This window comes from Vipera ursinii (genome assembly GCF_947247035.1).
Source record: "Vipera ursinii genome assembly, chromosome: 3".
In the NCBI taxonomy this organism is placed as follows: Eukaryota; Metazoa; Chordata; class Lepidosauria; order Squamata; family Viperidae; genus Vipera; species Vipera ursinii.
Genome location: NC_139516.1, coordinates 56686330 through 56709852, shown reverse-complemented (window position 1 = coordinate 56709852; position 23523 = coordinate 56686330). Strand labels below are relative to the sequence as shown.

At 41.2% G+C, this 23523-nt stretch overlaps 1 protein-coding gene and 1 long non-coding RNA gene across 2 annotated transcripts in view; one reads left to right on the top strand and one right to left on the bottom strand.

Moving 5' to 3' along the window:
- Positions 1-73: 73 nt before the first annotated feature.
- ZSWIM5 (zinc finger SWIM-type containing 5) overlaps positions 74-23523 on the bottom strand; it is a 149469-nt gene continuing 126019 nt past the window's right edge. The window contains exons 5-14 of the mRNA XM_083358470.1: positions 16131-16310; positions 14169-14345; positions 12089-12235; positions 11432-11569; positions 10409-10669; positions 8184-8319; positions 6277-6431; positions 3750-3913; positions 2991-3072; positions 74-2356 (exon numbers count right to left, since the gene is read on the bottom strand). Coding sequence (XP_083214596.1) covers positions 1494-2356; positions 2991-3072; positions 3750-3913; positions 6277-6431; positions 8184-8319; positions 10409-10669; positions 11432-11569; positions 12089-12235; positions 14169-14345; positions 16131-16310 — 2303 coding nt within the window. The 3' untranslated portion in view covers positions 74-1493. The remainder of the gene's footprint in view (positions 2357-2990; positions 3073-3749; positions 3914-6276; positions 6432-8183; positions 8320-10408; positions 10670-11431; positions 11570-12088; positions 12236-14168; positions 14346-16130; positions 16311-23523) is intronic.
- LOC310637871 lies at positions 2969-4719 on the top strand. Its single transcript, XR_014491986.1, has 3 exons — positions 2969-3291; positions 3756-3994; positions 4667-4719. It is a non-coding gene; the product is annotated as an uncharacterized lncRNA (long non-coding RNA).

The following is a 23523-nucleotide window of genomic DNA, read 5'->3' as shown; positions in this document are numbered from 1 at the left end:
TGCCCCATCCATTCCCTCCCTGCCCCTTTTAGAACTAAGATGCACTGGAAGAGGGGAACACAAAGACATTTAGAAAAGGGGAAAAAACTATTTTGCTCCTGCTACACTCCCTTTCATGGGACCGAATTAAACATTCAGATGGATCCAAAGCCATAGTAGGAGATAAAAGTAGCAGACGCTATGGCAGACAGCTGTCCTCAAGAAGGCACCAGCCTTAGCAGATGCCAGCAAAGACAGTAGTTTTGAAATGAAATTGAGAATAAAGACACATATGCAGACTAATTGCCCCTGCTCCCGAGATGACAAAAATAAAATAAAAATAGAATCCTTTCTAAATTCACAGAGTAATGCAAGTCTTGCACAAATCAATTCATTTGCACGTGGAGAAAGGCCAAAAATAGAGCTTTTTACACTATGGCCTCAACTGGCTCACAGTCTTGTTTCAGCTTCTTGGGGATCATTTTGCATCCCATATTTGGAACCATGGCATGAAGTAGCAGAGTCAAGTAGTGTGCTGTGGCTTATAGCCAGTGGGCCAAGTCCACACCCTGATGGCCTTGAAATGCTGAGGTGTATCTGGCTTTGCGGTTTCCACCTTGGTCTCCTCTCTTCCAAGGTTGTGTGTTGTGGTAGGTCTACTCGAGCTTTTATTTATTTTCCATTGGTCAAACCCCACCCACCTGTCTTTTTTTTTTTTTGCCAACAATGCTGGGAGAAAACCTGAGAAATATTCATATTTCTCATGTTTGGAAAAGCTTAGCCCAGCCCACAACACATTTCAAGTATCCCCAAACAAACAAAAACAAAACAAAACAAAAAAAAAGAATAATTATAAATAATTAGAACTTTACAATTTAATAATTGACACATATACTATTGTATTTACAGTATCATAAATGCTTGTTACTTTTAGTAAAGCAATCCCTGAGAACCGTTAACTTTAGTTTTTTTTTTTAATTAAGAATTTTCATACGCACCCACTTGCACACATACTAAACCAACCACCCCCCAGCCTATAACCCCCCCTCCCTCACCCCACTTACTCTGGAGGCAACTCATCCTATTCCCCAGCCAAGCAAATAGTTTGAAGTCTGGCAAATCTGGAGGGTACCAGGTTGGAGAAGGTTGCACTAGATGGTGATGCCAGTAATGACAGGATGCACATCTCAAAATCCACCAGCTGAGAATACAGATGGCAGCACAAGAGACTGAGTAATGTGCTTCCATATTGGCTGCTTCTCTGCCTCCATCCACCATGCTGTTTGGGAAAGAGGTATTCAATTTCCTAGTTAGCCTTTTGGTATTGCTGAAGTGTTTGCAAGTAAGTGGCCATTGAGAAGCAAACTCTTCCTGTCATGCTACTTTTGGTTTATGTTCCTGAAAGAATCGGGAGGTTTTTCTACGATGACAACTACAATTAGTCTTGCCTGATAAGCATGATTCCACCAACAATGATCAGGGTTTCCTTCTTCCTTTTTCCCTAATGCAGAAGTTCAACCAAATCGTTCTCGCACTAGCAACATAAGCTTCTTCTTGCCCTTATAGATCTGCTTAAGGTTGTCTATGAACTGCGCAAACTGAATGTGGCCATCTTGAGCAAGCAGGAACGTCTCCCGAGCTTTGCTCAGAAACTCAATAAACTCCCCATAATGCCGTGGGCTGATGTGGGTAAGACGGGAGTGTGTGGTATTGATGTAAGCGCTTATTGTAGCATCCAGCAGTTGGCGCAAAGGCGCTTTGTCTGTCGACATCAGTTTCCCAGAGTTCCTGCGGCCAGGAATGCCAGCAAGGCCTGGTGCTGTCATGGTGCAGCGTCGCAGAATGTCAGACAGCACTGTGGCACAGTGCACGCTCTTTACTACCAATGGAATAATAGCTGCCAGCTCATTCTTGCCTAGGGAATGGCTGAGTGCACATGCCCAAAGCACGTCATTGATGGCAGGGTGTGTGTCCTGGTTATAGGCAAGGTTGAGGTGTGTCATGGCAAGCGATGCCAGCTTGAAGGCCCGTAATGGGTACCCACGGTGCTCCATATACCGTGCAATGGTGAAGAGCTGGGAATAAGTCATGCCAGTGGATGCAGCATCTATAACAATTTGGTAAGCGGTCTCAAAAGCAATGTGGTCTTTCTCACAAAGGGTAAGAGCTGAGAGCGCACAGTTTTGCGGGTCCTTCATGGCACACTGCAGGGCCAGCGTGCGAGCACAACTAGCCAGTTCTTCTCGTTGTGGATAGTCCAGGCTGAGGCGCAAGATGGTACTGTGGGACATCACCGTTGCTGCTACTATGCTAGTTGCTTCAGTAGGGGTAAAGAGTGAATACCAACTCTGCAAGATGCTGACTAGGGCCCGAACACCTGCAAAGAAAGAATCGTGAACTGCTCAGCCAGTAGTGAAGAAGGTTCATGCAATGGTGGTAAGTACAGTGAGCAATAATTGTATTTTCATCACCAAGGTCATAATTGTGTCAGGAGACCAATATTGCAGTCAATTATATTTTTGTCTCTCACTGTCTTGAAAATAGCATATCACTGTCTAGCTTAGCACTAGCCTGTAGGAGATGACACCTCTCTTTTTTACAATGAAGGATTGAGCTCCATTGTAAAAAAGATTTAAAAGATTGCTATAATTTGAGCTACTTACTGAATTCAGTTGGAAAATGTCATATATCCTATCTATCCTATCTTCGCTTGGTATGTTTTCTTTATAATTAAATCCTTACATATTTGCAACCTAGAGAGCCAATATCGGGAGAAACAGACTGAGTTAGAAATCACTCAGCTTTATCATGAATTTGTCATCCAAATTTGGCTCTGGTGCCCAATAGCATCTTAATATCTTTTGGGTGAGCAGAACATACGACACATGCATACCTTCTTGATGTTTGGGGAGTTATACTCTCAGAATCTCAAGCCCATGTTGAGAAAGGCTGAAATAGGCTCTCTCTCAGCTGCAGTCTTCATTTTAAGTATAGGTTCATGAAATACCTACCAACTTCTGTAGCACAGGTCACCAGCCATCGCACCATCTCCCGCCGTCTCCAGTTCAGTGTTGACAAGGTCATGCGCATCACCTGCAACAGTAGAAATAAACAGAAATCATTTTTTTTTCACCCACCAGTGATATCCAAAGAAATGGTTGTGTTCCACCTAGAGCAGCATATCATAACAACTTAAATGGTTTCAACCCGTTTTGAAGATTAGCAGGTCTGGCTTCTAGCTTCATAAACTGCCTAGATTGGAGGCCACGTGGGAAGCATAATGGCCCATTCTGAATTTTTCAGTTGAGAAATGTAAGTGTGCTTATTATTTAATTATTTAAATCAGGGACACCCCCCACCCACCCCCCGCAACCTCTCCAGCTTTGTGGACTAGTGGCGGTGGAGAGAGGGGATGGTTCTGTGTGAGGGGCAGGCGTGCATTCAGCTCCATTTGCACAAGCAGTGAGCATGCACGCACGCTGCTCACACAAATGGAGTTTCGCATGCGTTTGCCTGCTGTTTGGTCAGCCCAGTTCCAATGGAATGTGGCCCAGTGCTGGGCCATGGCCCCCGGGGGTTGGGGGACCCTTGATTTAAATGGCCAGTATGGCCACAATCCTGTAAGAGAGCAGGGTTAGTGCTTAAGATCACAACTTGGCAGACTTTTTCTTTGGCTCATAGACATTTCATTAACCTTCAAGGCGGGCTTCCATCTTATTATGGAGATTTGGAAATTATTCATTTTTCTTGATGATTATTAATATCCTTACTTGTAGCCCCAACTCCAGTGCCACATTAAGCAGTGTTGTGTCAGCATTACTATCAGTGGGTGTGGCAATCTTAAAAGCATCCTGAGCCAGTTTGAAGATCAAGGAAGAGGAGTGGATATTCTTCTGAATTGCTTCTAGGACAGTTCGCAGACGCAGCATGTCACCTGCAGTATAAGAAAGTTTATCCATTATCCATCGAATAAACCTTTTTAAAATAATAGTAAATATCTTCCTATGTAAACTGGGTAAGCCTAAGCAACATTATTCTTATTTTGTATATCCTGCTAGAGGGCTCAAATATTCAATTACAGATTTCTTCTCAAACCCTTCAGTGTCTTTCCACTTAGCCTAATTCAGCTCATGCAAGGGATTCTATGACAAATCTGCATTTTGTCTGTTTCTGGAGCCAAGTAAGGAAATAAGTACAGGTACTGCACAGAAATAAAAGGCTGTTACACAATGTATATCATTTGCAATCTGAACTGCAATCATAAATTACCAGACAAAAATATGCTGGCAATATATATTAGCTCACATTAGATTGCATTATGAAAGTCAAAAAAATCTACAACAGCAAAACTTATTTTTAAAAAATTCAACTACAGATAAAAAATATATTCTATGGAATAAGTTTGGAGATGTCTTTGGTCTCCGAAGCCCAAAGGTTTAATTTCCTGGCCTTTTGTTCACCTCAAGTAGCTAAATGTCCATCTGTCTCGCTAGGTGGACCATATAGATCAGAACCAAAACTATTATTAAAAGTGGTTAGAGAGTAAACACTATCAAGTGTGTCATGCAGAAAGCAAGACAGCAGTGAGAGCCAGCAACCACTCAAAATAAGACAAAGAGCAATTGGGTCCTAGTAGAGTTCAGCAAAACTGTAGCTAATGAGCGTGATTTGCTCTGGTTTGTTTCAGAACTGTCTCTCTCGTAACATCTGGCCAAATATTAAGCACAGTTCAGGAAGAATACCTGGGCCACAAACTGATGAGCCCTATGTAAGTGGGAATCCCATTAGATCTACAGTTCTTATACAGAAATCAAACCAAAGAAAGGGTCTCAAGGCTTTCCTCAATAGTAAGTAGGAAAAGGGACGCGGTGGCTCAGTGGGTTAGGACGCTGAGCTTGTCGATCAGAAGGTCGGCAGTTTGGCGGATCGAATCCCGAGTGCCGCGTAGCAGAGTGAGCACCTGTTACTCGTCCCAGCTTCTGCCAACCTAGCAGTTCGAAAGCACGTAAAAATGCAAGTAGAAAAATAGGGACCACTACGGTGGGAAGGTAACAGCATTCTGTGCGCCTTTGGCATCTAGTCATGCCGGCTACATGACCACAGAGACGTCCTCGGACAAGCGCTGGCTCTTCGGCTTTGAAACGGAGATGAGCACCGGCCCCTAGAGTCGGAAATGACTAGCACGCATGTGCGGGGGAACCTTTACCTTTTACTTTTTAAGTAGGAAAAGTAATTGCCTGAAAAGGGGACACGAAGGAGGCAATTATGTAAGTCACACAGTAGTTTGTCCCATTGGCCCATCATTCCAGTATTAGCAACTCTCCTAAATGCAGCACAGAACCAACCCCTGCACTGCAATATATCAGATGGGAAACCTGAGAGTAATTTAACTTTGCTTTTTTGGGAGTGTTGGACTTCTGGGAGTCCCACCATCCAGTAAGGTAAGTATCCCTTCCTCTTAATATAGACAGCTGGGCTCACATCAACAATGGAGCCTTGGTGGAGCCTTGGTGGAGCAGTGGGCTAATGCCTCCTTAGGTAACACCAGCTGCCTGCAATTAGTGCAGGTTCACATCCCACCAGGCTCAAGGTTGACTCCCTTCCGAGGTAGGTAAAATGAGGACCCAGATTGTTGGGGGCAATAAGCTGACTTGTAATGCCGCTTGGGGGGGAGGCGAAAACCCTAATAAGCAGGCATATACATAGAATGAAGGCTATTGCTAAGCACATTGATTTGTGCTTCTTAGATTGTAAGCCGCCCTGAGTCTTCGTAGAAGGGCGGGATATAAATGGGATTAAAATAAATAAATAAATAAATAAATGCAATTTGTCTTTGTTGATAAAGTGAGAAAGAATGATCTTGCCCAGCAGTTTCCCTCTTCCATATATATAGCCCAGCAAGAAATAGTCTGCAGTTTGCTGGTACTAGTCATAAAGGCTGTGAGTAGGTCCACTATCTGCATACAGCTGATGTTCCCAGTTGCTCATGCACATCGACACCTCTTTTCACTTCTCAGGCATCAAAAACGTCTCGTTGTCAGAACGTTCTTGTCCAGATTGAAAGAAATTCTTGAAAACAACTGCTGCATCCAACAGTTACTCAGGAAAAGTTATTTCTATAATTCTCGTTTGTTTTTAATGGAATGACTGTATCCACTATTCTGCTAGAGAGCAGTCTCTGCTTGACATGTACAAATATTGACTTTCTAATAGATTTCTTTTAAAGGCCAGCGGGTGAATATTTCACCTGGATCTCTAGTGGTCTATGTTCAGTTATATCAGGAATCCTTCACCCACCTTTGGCTGCTGTCAGCATAGTGGAAGCAAGTTCACACTGTTGCGATTCCAAGTGCCCCAAAGTAAACCAACGGGGATACCTGCTAGGGACCACTGAAACAATATGGTGAGGATGTGCGACATCACCTGAGGGAGTTGTCTCCAAAACAGGCAGCCTAGGAAAAACAAAGCCACAACATTAGGTCAATAGAAGGATACCTGCTGGTAATCATATTAAATCCTCTCTGATTTGTCTTCTTGTGGCACGCTGGGGGAAGATGATGTGGAAAACCTTTCAAAGGCTTTCAGAAGCATATGGTTGCCACACTAATCTTGAACAAACTGGAAAGGTCACTAGAGAACTAAGAAGGGATTTAAATACTTGTAAAGAAAAACAAAACTTTAGATGTACACATTTCTTACAGTTTTATGTCAGAGCAAAACTTGATTTGCATTGCAGTTATCTGGTTCTGCTCTGGGGTGCAGGTGTAAGTTCTTTCTGGGTATCTTATGCACTTTAGAACTATTTGTTCGCATGTTTATACAGATAGTCCTTGAGTTATGATGATGATTAGGAATGGAAGCATGGTATTACGTGACCACATTGCTTAATGACAGCAATCTCAGCAGTGTCCATTGCCATTGTTAACCAAATCCCACTGACTATTAGATGAGGACCCACCACAATCCAAATCTTTCCCAGCTTCATCCTTCCCAGCCCCATGCCTCAGTAAAGTAAGGGATTGCCTCCTCTGCAGGCCTCCTGAATCACTGTGTGAACAGCACATGCGAGTTGGAGAATGGCACAAGCAGACTCAAGAAGAAGGCCTGGCACAGCCAGGGGCTGCTTTACATAGAGCCAGGCTAGGTGTGCCGTACCTGCTGGAAATAGTATTCATTCAGCAGCAGCAGCATAACTTCAAATGGTTACTGAACCATTCTTGGTCATTAAGAAAGTACTGTAGTTAAGAGGCTTGGGAATCTAGGAAACGTGAACCCCAAGCTCTTCTACCCAGGATTTGCAGCAATTATCGACAGGCTACGGTTTCCGAGTTTATTATTACAACCTTGTTGGTAATGGCAAATTACAATTGTCTTATTGAGTCTAAGCAACCCTCCAAACATTTGGTTGGAGCAGCAATGCACATTACTACATGCGACTTCAACAAGCAGTAGACGGTTTAGGAAGCTGTGCTGCAATTGAAATATACAGGTAGTCCTCACCAATTGTTTAGCAACCATTCAAAGTTAAAAGAAACACCTGTTTTTTGAGTGGTCATCAAATGTATGGTGGTCACAGCATCACTGTGATCATGTGTTCACCATTTCGGCATTTTGCAACCAGCTTCTGAAGCAGATCAACTGAGAAGCCAGCAGTAAAATCACAAGTGACTGCTGTATCTTGCTTAACAACTGGAATGGTTCTGTATTTAATGATGGAAGTGGAAGTGATATAAACCTGGTGCGGACACATGATTTTTTGCTTAATGTGTGTAGCACTTAATGACAGAGTTGCCAGTCCCAACTGTGGCCAATAAGTGAAGGCTTCCTATTAAGCTCTTGATTTTTGTATTCTCTATTATGGGCCTGTGGCAGAAGCTATGTTTTACCACTGAAACTTGCAACAATGGACCCACTCTTTGATTAAAATGTAAATCCTAAGTTATAGTAGAGAATTGACATTTATCAATGAAATTGACCAACCACACTTGCTAATCAGCAACTCTATTTTCACATACTTAAAAAAAAAGATGAACATATGTGAACATGGTCTCTTTAAAAATCTATTAAAATGCTGCAAGAATGTTGATATTGGAGAAAGTTGAGAAGAATGTAACATATGCCAAGCTTTAGTAAAAAAAAAATTATCACTGATGTTTTCACTTTGATTTTATTAACAAAGGGAGTAAAAAAAAAGTGGTACCAACCTCATGGAGCGCAATGCCAGCTTGTAGGCCAGGTCAGCATCATGGGGCAGCAAGGCAGAAAAGAGGTATTTTGCAAAAGTGTGCATAGGCACACTTTCCCGGTGGATTACTTCACCAAGGCCACTAAAGGGACCACCTAGGCAAAAGCAGAAACTTATCAGCGTCTCTCCTTCAACCAACCTTATTTATCAGATTTATATCTTTATCTTTTCATCAAGAGTTCAAGATGGCACACAAAGTGCTCCTTCCTCCAACTGTCGCACAATAATCCTATGAGGTAGATTAGGCTCACAGTACGTGACCGGCCTAAAGTCAGCCAGTGAACTACTACGGCTAATGTTGGATACGAACCTGGATCTCTAATGTTATGACACAAATGGTTTGGAGATATTCCTCTTCCCGCCATCTAATTTAAAACCAGATTCTCCTATTCATCTTTCTGACATTTTCAACTCAGTGTGGTTAGAAAGACACAACAAGGTTGACTCAGCCTTCCATCCTTTCGAGGTAGGTAAAATGAGGACCCAGATTGTTGGGGGCAATAAGCTGACTTTGTAATAATGCCGCTTGGGGGGGGGCGAAAGTCCTAATAAGCAGGCATATACATAGAATGAAGGCTATTGCTAAGTACATTGGTTTGTGCTTTAGATTGTAAGCCGCCCTGAGTCTTCGGAGAAGGGCGGGATATAAATGGGATTTTAAAAAAAACCTTGTCTTCCTCTCCTTCCATCTGTATGGCAAAGGCCAAGTTACCCATTAATTCCCTCTACTTTTCAAAGGAAATTGCACACACATGAATACACAGGCTTTAGAGCCCACAGTGAAATGAGGAGGGAGAAGCAGCATTTTTAAAGCAGTGCAAGGCACTAACATGGATTGTCTTATAAATTCAACTGCCAGAGCCCTCTAGACAAGAAGCTACAGCAATCACTGCAAAGGGCTCCTGTTTCAGTAAAGAAAAAAAGAAAGTAGGGGATGAGGAAATATATACATTAAAAATTCAAATTTAAGAAAATATTTGTGTAGCCCCTCTAATGCTCAGAGGTTAAGGGCACTAAACTACTCACTGAAGTAGATCAATAGACAAATCAATAGAGCCAGATAAAATTCCCAGGGAGGACATATTAAAAGACAGACCACAGAAATAGAAGAATAGAACACTATTGGTTGTCACCTACAGCTCACAGCTCTAACCACTCAAATGTGTTGTTAATAATCCACAGCTTATACTGGGCAATGATACTGAATTTTCTGGAGCACTGAGTGCCAGGCCCATACTTGCATGCAGACAGCCACTCAGCCTGAATCAGATTCTCACAAGTCACAAAAGACAACATGGGAACCAGCCCCTGCAACAATCCTAGAGTTCCTCTTTGCCCTCACATCTATGCCAACAGCATTGTCACAGGCCCCAACAAGTACACACAAAAGATTAGAGGCCTTTCATATGCTTTCCCTCCAATGTGATACGTCATGTGTATACCCTCATCTGCCAGCAATGCCCTTCTGCGTGCTACAAAGGACAAATGGAACAAACTTTGTGCAAAAGAATTCATGGACACAAATTTAATATCAAGACTCAAAACAAGGACAAAGTAATATCAGAACATTGCAACTTGCCAGGGTACATCACTGCAGATTGCAAAATGATTTCATTTGGCAAAGCTGGACTTTTAACAGCACCATCAAGCCAAGGCAATCTCAAAATGTCTCATCAAACACAATGCGTTCCTCATTACTGTTGCTAATTAATAAGGTTCTTCAATCTGTTTCACACAGAACCTGCACCACCACTGTGTCTTCCCCTCCACTCTGCTCCCCTCACTCCAATTCTACCTATATACGTCTAGCCACTCTGTTGTCTAATAAAGTGAGTTGCAACTCACAAAAAATCGTGTCTTTCAATAAAACTGGTTAGTCAGAAAAAGAGTTATCAGTGTCCTTCTGAATCTTTTGCCATCAAAGACTAACACAATTCTCTTCCTACAATCTCTAATACTATGTAATCTAGTATCTAATCCTGATATTCCTAACCTCTTTTCCAATACATATTATTACCAAATTCTTCTATTCAAAAGTATTTTGACAGCATTATCTCATTGGCATTTGCTATTGTGACCAAGGGACACTGACTGGGTTTCCGATATGGAATTTACCAGAGGGAATCTAAAAAAATTTCTGGGTTGCAGACACAGCTTTAGTTTCTCATGAGTGACATCTCTCACCTTCCAGAAGCAGAATGCACTGCTTGCGTAGGGTCTGCACCAATACAGCATCAAGCTCCAGCTCTTGCAGGCAGGCAATAATCTGTTCCTCATTACGCCACACTTTGTCTTGCGCATAAAGGCCTTCTGGCATCACCCGTTGCTGCCCCATCCCCATCAGTGCCACTTCCAAAGCCAGAGATAGGTAGGATTCCCCACTCTCAGGGCAATTGTTGGCCACAGGCACATGCTGATACACTGGAGGTTTTGACTCACCAGCATCTGATGGCAAAAGGAAAGAATTAAGAGGATAGGAGGATCAGACTCCATATAGTAATTGTAATTTCTTCTCACGCCTTCCAAGACGCACAATCAGGTTGGCTCTAGTGATGCTATCGGTCCAAACTATCCACTGACAGCACAACACAGTGACTGTTTTTGCTGCAACTCATGTGCTCAATTATGCTTGGTGCAGCTGGGCTGAGCTGCACAGATTCATTAATTCCATCCTGCACCTTCTGCCTGGAGAAGTACACTGCATAGGAATCATAAGGAGCATTAAACAAACCTTTGGACTATGAACAAATGAAAAGAGTGAAATTCTGCTTACTCTGCTAGTAGGTGGAATATTTTCTGGAACCGTTGTTTTTGCATTTTCACACAAAGAACTTGACTTCTCTTGATTTCCTCAGTCCCTGGGGAATATCCTGTGCTTAGCAGGAGAAGTCAACCATGCCAAGTGCAGATGCCAAAGAGCAGAACGTCAAAGATATCTTATTATTATCAGCTAGAGCTAGAGAGCTACATGACAAAAATCTAAAGGCCAGTGGAAGGCTGCATCTCCTCTCTCACAGGAAAATTTCCATTGAAAATTGTGGGCTGGGCTTTTCTTATTTATTCATATACATACAGCTTTTAGACAAAAAAATAAGCATTCAATAACAATGACAGGAATCTGTGGATGGCTCCAAACTGAACAAAAGGGAAAAGAACAGAAGCTGGTTTGAATTCAAAGCGTGCAACCTGGAGTTCTCATTCTCATACCTGAAATATCAAGGCTGTTTTCATCCTCTATTCGACATGCTTCCGTCAGAGTGAGAAATAAGCAGCCAATCGGATTGAGAGGATGTCCTACCCAGCTTTCCAGGTTTGTGATGGTGGTTGCTCCTCTTTGCAATAGTTCTAGAGGACAGCACAATACAAGAAAAATCCCAGAGTAAGGTCATAGGGGGCATCCTCTTTGGCTTCATCTTCCAAAAACATATTGTTCAAAACTATCCCTGAAAATGTGCAATAGATATTAGGGATTCCTTTCAATTAGTTGTATCTATACTCTGTTCTTCCATTCTGACAAGGTCGTTCCAACAAAGTTGTGCCCAGTTTTGGCTTCAGATTTTGAAGTATTCTAAGTTCCATGCATTCTGTGTTTACAAAAAGACCAATGGCCAACTCAGTCGAACAGCACTCACACATGCAAGTATCCTTTATGCGGGCAACATCAACTACAAATGGACAGCCGTTCTTTAAAAGATAGTTGCAAAAATAATTGCTCTATGGTTAAAATTTGTTTGGAAAGATCAGGATGGCAAACTAGGGATCTGTTATGTTCCAAACAGCACAAAAATAATGTATCAAGAATTCCAAATTAACATTCAGAAAGTTTGAATGGAACCAAAGTCACAAACACAAGCTAATTCGTACCTTTCTTCTGATGTTTGTATATCTCCAGCTGCCTCTGTTGTTGCAGTCTCAGGGTGTTGATTATGGCCACAGTTATACGGAGTGCCTCCTTGGGGTATCCATGGGAACGTAGGGCATCAACCCGGGCACAAGCAGTTGGGACATGTTCTATGGCATCATGTAAGGATAAGAAGGCAATTAAGCCTCAATTAGAGACAAATGAATTATACAGACAGTTTATGCTAAAGAATCAACCACACAGTGGGAATTTAAGGTTAAGCTTTATTTATATATTCTGTTCTCTTGATTTCCCCCTTCCCCTTTAATTATGACAAACATGCATGATGCTTGCTTAATTTTTTGCTTGCCTTTTTCATAGGGCAGCATTGAATGCTGTAATATGCAGCTCATGTACTATATTTTCAGCTCTTGTATCTGCCAAACAAATTATTGTCCTAACCTTGTGTTTTTAATAAAACCAAATAAAACCCATAATGGTATAATGTTCACCCATGAAATAGATTTTTCAACTCCTTCCATTCAAAAGATAACCCAAATACACAAAGGCAACATTTCCCCTGATTATAGTATATAATGTTAAATGAAAATATTAAAAGATCCCCCTTTCAGAAAAAAGAAGGCAAACGAGCGAACAACTGCCTTTTCTCCTAACCTTCTAATTTTATTGTAAAAGAAAGTTGTCTATGTACAGTATGTTTTGTACTTTTCCTGGTCCCACAGTCTTAAAACAATACATCTGGCAGTCAAATGGAGCCACAGTTACAATTCCATCCTTCAAACCTCCTCTGTACTCAAAGCTCTTTATGAAATAGAAGCCTATATTTTATAACTTCTGCTCAACCTCTAGAATATCTCTCTGCAAGTGATTTTGTATCAAGTGTATGTTCTGTGCCGTTCCTGATAGTATTACCACGAGAGAACAATCTGTCCCGTGGCAACACAACTGCATGGCATAGAAACTAATCTGTTCTTGATTATTGTTCCACACCCCCTACCCCAAAAAAGGTCACAGTGAGTTGGAGAGGAACAGATGACACAGAGTGGTGGGAAAGCTGCAAAGGACTTCTTCGTCTTGAAATGTCCCTGTCATGGGGAATGCAGTTAGAAAGTCACAATCTGTGAAGAAACTATTTTTGTAATGATAGCCACATCGCCTTTCCTTGTCGTCCTCCAAATCCTCAGTTGATTTGCTCCATGGGTTTTAATGCTCTTGAAGAACATGCTTGGATCCCTTTCAAGAAAGTTTGCTCATTGTATGTATAGTATGCACACCTTTTTAAAATTATACCATTCAAGTGTTGCTGGCAAATCAAAAACAAATCCTCAATGCTCTCAATGTCCTCCAGGAGGAGCTCCAAGAAAAAGAAGCAAGAAGACTGGACAATGCATTTCATTTATGTCTTTGGCCAATTCAAATAAAAAGGATTGAGGAGGTGAAGAAAGATGCAGAGATGGCTAAAAAGTTTTGTCACCAAACCCAGGTCCCATGCACGCTGTATCCCTGGATTTCTACACTCTGTGCTACATGGGTCCTACTTTCCTAACGAAGCTGTGAAGAAGTGGATCTATAACATTATGATATGGGACTAATTTAGTATAGTAGGGTTCATTGATATAGATGAAAAACCCATTACAGTCTTACTGTACGATCATTATATAACTTCAGGGTTTGGCTACAGATTTCAGTTTTAATGCCTTTCATTTAATTTCAACCAATCTGTTCTTTTGTTATTAGTAGAATTTCTGGTCTAGTTACCAATGCACTATTGCATTTAATTACACCAGCAGCAAACTCTTTCCATACTGCATTAGGAGCATTTCAATACACAGTATTCCAATACAGAGCTAGGAAAAAAAAGGGCCACCTTGCCTCCGAAGGCCCTGTGAGTATTGAGTATTGCCAGAGACTGAGGCTTCTCAACCTTCTAGAAAGTAAGTAAGCGAAGTAGGTCTCCTTAGAGAGCGACAGCACCCACAAATGCAAGAATATTGTTCTGTCCTAGAGGGATCACCACTTTCTCTTCAACAAATACTCTTTTGAAAAATAAAACTGCACAGCAACCAGAACAAGGAAGCTTACCCAGCCACAACGGTTGTCCTTGTGAGTTGAACAGAAGGCCCTCACCCTCCCTGGGGTAAGATGGAGAAATGTAGAAATCACTGCTGATTATTCGCTGGAGGTGGCTGTCCTGCCAGTGGAGGTCACAGCCTTCAATGGCACGAGTGAATACTGTGCGCCGTGGCCTTGTTAAAGAGCCTATAAGGGGGGGAAAAAACAGGTAAGAACATAAAAACCCAAGTAGCATCCTGCTGGATCAGACCCCTGTTCCATCCAACAGGGCATCGATTCTCACAGGGGACAGTCAATTGCTCAAGGAAGCTAACTAATTTTTCAGCAGATGGCCATCAAAAGCAGTCACTCATCCATCAAGGCTAATCATACAGAACATCCAAGTACAGAGTAGTCTTCCCAAACTATTCACCCTGCTTGGGGCAATCCGTTTGTCACAATGGACCTGTTTACCACCGAAGTGCTCGCAAGAACAAAACTGAACTTAGGAAAAAGATACTACAACTCAACCCCTGACAGAAGGGCTAGGAAGAGTTCTAAGCAGGTCATTGTAACAAGGACTGCATTCTTTTACACACTATTACAGGAACTCTATGCTGTGCTATTCACACAATTTTTAAGCTACCGTACCTATTGGCATTAAAAAAAACAGACTCGGAGAACATCAAAATCTTTGTATAACATTCCAGGACTGTTGTCACCATAATAATTCTATTAGCAGCATTTGTTGCCATTTCCAATATAAAGTCAGGGCAAGAACACTGTTGCAGTGCTATGTTGAAAATATCTCTCCCAATATGAAGACTGGGAAGCAACGACTTGGAAACTTTGCAAATAAAGATTGTGACATCGAACCCCTGACATATTATATATTAAGTAATAGGAGTCAATTTTTATGCATTCAACCTGCATGGTGGTTCATTTTAGGGCCTGACTGAGATCTTTAATTCAAACAAAATGTACGTATCTGAGGCTGGGCAGGAATTGTTTGAGACTGCAAAGGATATAAATGATGCTTTTGCTGACTATTGTTAGCAAAACTGTCATAACAAATATTGTTATAAGATCCAGCTATACAAATTATAGCATCTCCAGCCCCAAACAGCATAAGGAAATAATTAAGGAGACAGATAATGCTGATCAATTCTTTTCTAAACTGGATAATTTCCAGTTAATATTACAACAACAAAAAACAACCTACAGCAGGGTCCAACTACTGCCTGGTACTGATAAATGAGCAAGAATACAGGGAGGGAAGTAAAGAGAAAATCAGGAACAGAGGAAGAGAGAGAGAGAGACAGGCCACCATCCCATTATGAGATTGGGAGCTAGGAAGAACACAAGATTTATAGAGCTCCTGACAATCTGAGTCAAAACCATTTTCCTTCAATTGGGACATTTTAATAAGAACTAGACAACCCGTGCCCCATCATTTCAAAGATAATCCCTTACGTTAACAGGGAAACAGAATGACCACTGACCAGCAAAAAAAAAAACAGTGGGAGGGAGGAATGGTTTCCAACTTCCTGCCAACTTCCCCACTGACTTTCCTTGTAGAAAGCTGGCAAGGAGTGTTGCAAATGATCACATGACTGCAGCTGACTGTGCCACTGTGGCAGCGCAGAAGCAGCCACAATTTTGCCAAATTTTCCAAATCTTGCCCGCAAGAGTCATGGGTCCTGAATTCTGTAAATTGGCCTATTTGACTCAAAAATTGTTGCTCTATGATGCACCAATTTCACCCAATTGAAGGTTACAAGCAATCAAACAGTCACGGGAATGCAGATTAGCATTATGCACAGCATGTAATATCAGGCAAGATTCTTTTGTTCATTGATCTACCAGCTGAAATGCAGAACAACAGTCCTATGGCATGAATTAGATTGCTATTAATCCACAACTGGGACCTTATAAGATTATTTTTAGCTGCTTATGGAAACTAGAGTAAGATGTTACAGAATAGACACTTACTTTGCCTGTGACTAGAGCTCTGAGTAAGTGCACTAGTGATGTTGGGAAGTTCATTGCTGTAGTTTCCATCTTCCAGTGGACAAACATCCATATCACCCCACTTCCGGAGCTGTCGCAACCAGCATGCCTTTTCTTCTAGCGTGCAGTGTGGATTTAATACAACGCACACCCATAGGGCCCCTGTAAGAGCAAGTCAAGTGTCAAAATGCATTCAGTATTTTTCTACTTGAGCAGGCAACAAGAGTCCCCCCCCTAGGTTCTTTGCTTTGAAGATTTTGGAAATGTTTACATCTTGTTTCGGGGGACTGCACTGAGCCCAGAGGGAGAATTTATAAAAGAAACTAGCTAACTAACTCAAGAAAACATCTTCCATAAATCAGCTTAATTGTATCCCTCAGAGCTGAAAATGGAGAGGCAATGTGCAACCAAGATTATTTCTGTCTGCCAGGATAGATCGACTGTTTGAACTGTACTTCAAAGACTGCTTAAATGTATGCCAGCAAGTCCCAGTGTTGGAATCACCACATGATAGCCCAATTTCTATACTGCACATTTACTCCATTTTAGAAAAGCAGTAGGCAAGTGGCATTTGCCCCATAATCAGCAGCAACAGTGTAATTACTGCTCCCAGTACTGTAGTTCAGCTTTGCAGGCCAGTTAATGCTGTATATGTAAAAATATATATTAAGTACTCTTTGGCAAAAGAATCTGAAATTAAGCAAAGACTAAAGGAACAGTTGCCTTTCAATTGAGTTTCACTTCTAATGACTTTGTGGCCAGGAATGCATATAGTTTTCTTGGCACCCCTATGGAAAAAATGTTTTATTACACAATGCTTTTTTTCAGTTTCCAATTTAGCCTTCAACCCTTGCATTTTCCAGTGATCTCCTATCCCAACCAGGCTCAACACTTAAGTTTTTCAGGCCAGCTGAGGTCAATTAGATGCTGATGAGGGACACAGATATAAAGCCCAAAAAACCACACTTAACTCTGGATGGTTGTTTACAGTTTTAAAAGAGAGATTATGAGTTTTATGGATATCACATGATTTGTGGCTACCTCTATTTTTATATGCTGTTCTTAATTATATACTTCATACTATGCAACTATCTCTTAAAATATTTCTCTCTGCCTGTGAGCAAGCTTCTCTAGATTTTATTATTATTCCATTTGATTAAAATATTTTTGTCAGAAATCCTAAGACACATAAAGATGCAGTAAATGCAGATATATGTTCAAGTATCTAATAACAGTGTGTGCAGATTTCTGTATAACTGGAAAACTTGTACAAGCAGCTCTAAGAAAAGGTTTTCTATACCCAGAAAATTAAAACTCTCAGGATGCGCACTTTAAGTAGGTTTCACACCTCTTAGAACTGGAATTGGCTGGGCCTTCTCCTAAGCCTGAACCAATTTCATTCAAAACCAGGGATTACAGGCCTTTGTGATTTGCGATTCACTGAGCTGAATGTTCACCAGTTATGTGCTTACACTGGTTTAACAGAAGTCTATACATTTGTGTACTTGGTATCTGTGACACAGAATTGTGCAAATATTATCTTTAGAATGGAGTAAGCAGACTGGATCGTGGTGCAGGGCCTGGTTATCTGAGGGGATTGCTATCTTCCATGACTCCTGCCAATCCAGTAAGATTGGAGAGAGCTGGTGTTCTCTGGGTCCCAGGAAGCATGCCTCCTCTGTTATGATGCTTGCCCTCTAGAACAAAATTCCCCCAGAAATTGTAGGATTCCCATCTGGATGTGTTCTGGAAATCTTTAAAAACCTGGCTACTGCTTCATGCTCTTGGGGAAGGGTTTTTGTGGAGCCTCCGTCAGTTGTGTTTTCCTAGTATATGTAATATATTTTGCCCAGATGTACACAATCTCTTTTGTTGTTTTCATTCTTTTTGCTCTTCTACAGTGTAAACTATGAGTTGCTCTTGATTTGGGCAGTCTACATCAAAACAAAGAAATAAATTGAACTTGATGGTCAGTCTTTTTATTATTCAATCTACCCTATATCTATATCTTTCCCTTTCCAGTCTTTTCCATATACTTCTAGGGACATCTTCATAGGAGAATTTCGCTCCATTTGAAACCATCATTTAGAAATCTATGATCCCATGACACCAGTTGTATTTGACAGCCAAGCAGATTTGTTTCTGGCTCAGCTATGGTATGTTTAAAAACCACAATAAATTAGTTGTTCCCATAGAACTGTGGAGAGTCTCTTTCCCAATTCCAGAAACTACTGCCTCACCCAGGGCTTCAGCCCTCAGCAGATGTTTCAAGAAACATTGCGGCTTGGCAGCAACTCTTCTGGGAATTGTTCAGGGTTGTTCTTTTTTGGACACAATCAGAAAACTGTATAACGCATGACATAAGGATGTGGATGTAGACGGGGTGCAGAGCAAGCCATTTATTTCCATTTTGATATACAGGTGAAACTCGAAAAATTAGAATATCGTGCAAAAGTTCATTTATTTCAGTAATGCAACTTAAAAGGGGAAAGTAATATATGAGATAGACTCAGTACATGCAAAGCAAGATAGTTCAAGCCGTGATTTCTCATAATTGTGATGATTATGGCGTACAGCTCATGAAAACCCCAAATCCACAATCTCAGAAAATTAGAATATTACATACAATCAATAAAACAAGGAGTGTACATAGAACAATATCGGACCTCTGAAAAGTATAAGCATGCATATGTACTCAGTACTTGGTTTGGGCCCCTTTTGCAGCAATGACTGCCTCAATGCGGTGTGGCATGGAAGCTATCAGCCTGTGGCACTGCTGAAGTGTTATGGAAGACCAGGATGCTTCAATAGTGGCCTTCAGCTCTTCTGCATTGTTTCGTCTCATGTCTCTTTCTCTTGGTAATGCCCCATAGATTCTCTATGGGGTTCAGGTCAGGCAAGTTTGCTGGCCAATCAAGCACAGTAATCCCACAGTCATTGAACCAGGTTTTGGTGCTTTTGGCAGTGTGGGCAGGTGCCAAGTCCTGCTGGAAAATGAAGTCAGCATCCCCATAAAGCTCGTCTGCGGAAGGAAGCATGAAGTGCTCCAAAATCTCCTGGTAGATGGCTGCGTTGACCCTGCACTTAATGAAGCACAGTGGACCAACACCAGCAGATGACATGGCTCCCCAAATCAACACAGACTGTGGAAACTTCACAGTGGACTTCAAGCATCTTGCAGTGTGTGCCTCTCCATTCTTCCTCCAGACTCTGGGTCCTTGGTTTCCAAATGACATGCAAAAGTTGCTCTCATCAGAAAAGAGGACTTTGGACCACTGAGCAACAGACCAGGTCTGTTTTTCTTTAGCCCAGGTAAGACGCTTCTGACGTTGTTTGTTGTTCAGGAGCGGCTTGACAAGAGGAATGCGACATTTGAAGTCCATGTCCAGGATCCGTCTGTGTGTGGTGGTTCTTGATGCACTGACTCCAGCCTCAGTCCACTCCTTGTGAATGTCCCCAACACTTTTGAATGGCCTTTTCCTGACAATCCTCTCCAGGCTGTGGTCATCCCTGCTGTTTGTGCACCTTTTTCTTCCACACTTTTCCTTTCCACATAACTTTCTATTAATGTGCTTTGATACAGTACTTTGGGAACATCCAACTTCTTTTGCAATTACCTTTTGAGGCTTTCCCTCCTTATGGAGGGTGTCAATGATGGTTTTCTGCACAACTGTCAGGTCAGCAGTCTTCCCCATGATTGTAATTCCTACTGAACCAGACTGAGAGACCATTTAAAGGCTCAGGAACCCTTTGCAGGTGTTATGGCTTAATTAGCTGATTAGAGTGGGACACTTTGAGCCTAGAATATTGCACCTTTTCACAATATTCTAATTTACTGAGATTGTGGATTTGGGGTTTTCATGAGCTGTAAGCCATAATCATCACAATTATGACAAATCACGGTGAGTCTATCTTATATTAGTTTCCCCTTTTAAGTTGCATTACTGAAATAAATGAACTTTTGCACGATATTCTAATTTTTTGAGTTTCACCTGTAGAAGCAAGTAAGAAACTTTTTGCTCCTCCAACTCCTGCATCAACTGGAGGCAAGTTAATGATTTTTTTGGCTCTCCTTGGTAGAAGTGTGGACTTCTTTAAAACAAATTGCTTTTGCGTGCTTAGGAAACCAGTGGCAGACTGAAAGGGCCCTGAATCTGTAAATAGCCACTTTCAGCCTCCCCTGCTACTAAGCATCTCAAGTTCCCTCATATTTCCCAGACTGTCCCCTTCATTATGGAATTGGGATGGTTTGGGGGTTTTCTTTTTGAGCCTAACCATAAATGCAGGGTAGCCATCACTGAGCTTCTAAGAGTTTCCCTCCTCATACTGAACAGGAAAAAAGAAGCTTTACAGACCTGGCTTTTTTGAAGTTTCCTAGCTGGCAAGTCTGCTCCTGATGTCCAGTGGCCTCTTTTCCAAAGCTGGCAGTTTAAAGAATCAGAACTTTTGATAAAGAGCCACAATGCTCAGCATAAAATAATACATAGATCTGACTCCTGGGTGGCAAGTTTTTAGACTCTTTCTTTCTTTTATACAAAACAACTCATCTCAACCTCAGACTGCTGGGAATGAATAGAATAAAAGAGAATAATAGAGTTGGAAGGGACCTTGGAGGTCTTCTCATCCAACCCCCTGCTCAGGCAGGAAACCCTATACCATCTCAGACAAATGGCTGTCCAGTCTCTTCTTAAAAACTTCCAATGTTGGAGCATTCACAACTTCTGGAGCCATGTTGTTCCACTGATTAATTGTTCTAACTGTCAGGAAATTTCTCCTTAGTTCTAGATTGCTTCTCTCCTTTATAAGTTTCCATCCATTGCTTCTTGTCCTGCCTTCAGATGCTTTGGAGAATAGCTTGACTCCCTCTTCTTTGTGGCAACAGTGAGATATTGGAACACTGCTATCAAGTAATCCCTAGTCCTTCTTTTCATTAAACTAGACACACCCAATTCCAGCAACTGTTCTTTATATGTTTTAGCCTCCAGTCCCCTAATCATCTTTGTTGCTCTTCTCTGCACTTTCTAGAGTCTCAACATCTTTTTTATATTGTGGTGACCAAAACTGGATGCAGTATTCCAAGTGTAGTTTTACCAAGGCATTATAAAGTGATATTAACACTTCATGTGATCTTGATTCCATCCCTCTGTTAATGCAGCCTAGAACTGTGTTCACTTTTTTGGCAGCTGCAGTGCACTGCTGGCTCATATTGAAGTGATGTCCATTAGGACTCCAAGATCCCTCTCACAATTACTACTATTGAGCCAGGTATCACCTATATACTATACCTGTGCATTTGGTTTTTCTTGCCTAAATGTAGATCCTTACTTTTTTCACCACTGAATTTCATTTTGTTAGATAGAGCCCAATGTTCAAGTCTGTCAAGATCCTTCTGTATCTTACATCTATTTTCTGGAGTGTTGGCTATTTTTGCTAGCTTGGTGTCATCTGGAGATTTGATGAGTTCCCCATAATCTTCATTGATAAAGATGTTGAAGAGTACTGGGCCTAAAACAGAGCCTTGGGGTACCCCACTGCATACTTTCCTCCATGTAGATGCAGTTCTATTGAGGACTACACATTGAGTGCGGTGGGTCAGCCAGTTATGAATCCATCTGGTGGTGATGCTATCTAACCCACATTTTTCTATCTTATCAAGTAGGAGGTTGTGGTCTATTTTATAAAATGCCTTACTGAAGTCCAAGTAAATTATATCCACAGTATTCCTCTGATCCACTAATTTTGTTACTTTGTCAAAGAATGCAATAAGATTTGTCTGTCATGAACTGTTTTTGACAAACCCATGTTGGCTTTTGGTTATGACTTTGTTTGCATCTAGGTATTCACTGATTCATTGCTAGATTATCTTTTCCAGAATCTTCCCAGGTATTGAGGTCAAGCTGATAGGTCTGTAGTTTCCTGGATCTATTTTTTCCCCTTTTTTGAAGTTGGAAACTACATTAGCTCATTTCCAGTCCTCTGGTAGTTTCCTGGAGCTCCAGGATCTTTGAAAGATATAGTTCAGTGGTTCTGAGATCATGTCTGCCAGTTCCTTCAGAATTTTGGGGTGTAATCCATCTGGTCCTGGTGATTTGAACTTGTCTACGGTGGACAGGTGCTCACTTACAATTTTCTTGCCTATCTTAACTTGTGTTTCTAATCTGTTTTTTACGGTACTGTTTTTGATAGGTTGGACTGGTTTTTTCCCCTTTTGTGTGAAGATGAATGCAAAAACAAAAAACAAAAAACAAGTTAAGCAGTTCTGCTTTCTCCCTGTTGCTTGTCATCTTCTTGCCACTTTCTCCCATTAATGGACCAATTGTTTTCTTGACCTTTTTCTAGTTTTTTACATGTTGAAAGTAGCTTGTTATTTTTTACTTTTGTTGCAAGCCGTAGTTCATTTTGAGCCTCAGGTTTGAGCTAATTGCTGATATTCTGTCTTAATTATGTGCCCCTCTTTCCACTTTTTATACTTGTCCTTGTCTCTGTCTCTTTCAATTTGTCAGAGTTCTTTACATAGCCATGTTGGTTTCTTTTGAGAGCTGTTATTCTTCATTGGTATTGTTCTAGAGTTTTCAAAGTTTCCCAAGCTTCTTGGCTTGTTCTCCCCTTGAGGATTCTCATCCATGGAATTCTTCCCAAGCTCTCTCTAAGTTTATTGAAATTAGCTCTCTTAAAGTCCAAGACTCTAGTTTGATAATGTTCTATTTCTTGTGCTTGTATAATGCTGAATTCCAATATTGTATGATCACTCCCCTCACCAAGGTTCCTGTAGCTTTACCACCTTCTATAATTTCCTCTCTGTTAGTGAGAATTAAGTCCAATATGGCTAATCCCCTAGTTCCCTTCACTGCTTTTTGGGAGACAAAGTTGTCTGCTAGGTTTGTCAGGAACCTGCTTGATCTTCCACTTGGTGCAAAGTTTGTCTCCCAGTTGATATTAGTAGTTAAATCCCCCATTACTATTGTGATGTCCTTCCTACATAGCTTAGTTAACTGACTGGCAAAAAGTTCATCTACTTCCTCTGTTTGGTTGGGTGGCCTATAGTATACACCTATGGCAATGTCATCTTTCCCCTTTTATATTGACACAAATGCATTGAAGACAGTTTTCATCATTGTTGTGCTCTATTTCTGTAGAGATGTAGTTATTTCTTATATATAGTGTAACTCTACCTCCTTTATTTGGTCTGTTTCTTTTAAATAATTTAAATCCCTCTAGCTGTATATTCCATTTGTGGATTTTATCCCACCACGTTTCTGTAATGGCAACAATATAATATCTGCCCTCACTTACTTGAATTTCTTATTCACCCTGTTTATTCCTCATACTATGTGCATTGGTGTATAGACAATGAATGGCAGGGGATGGAAAATTC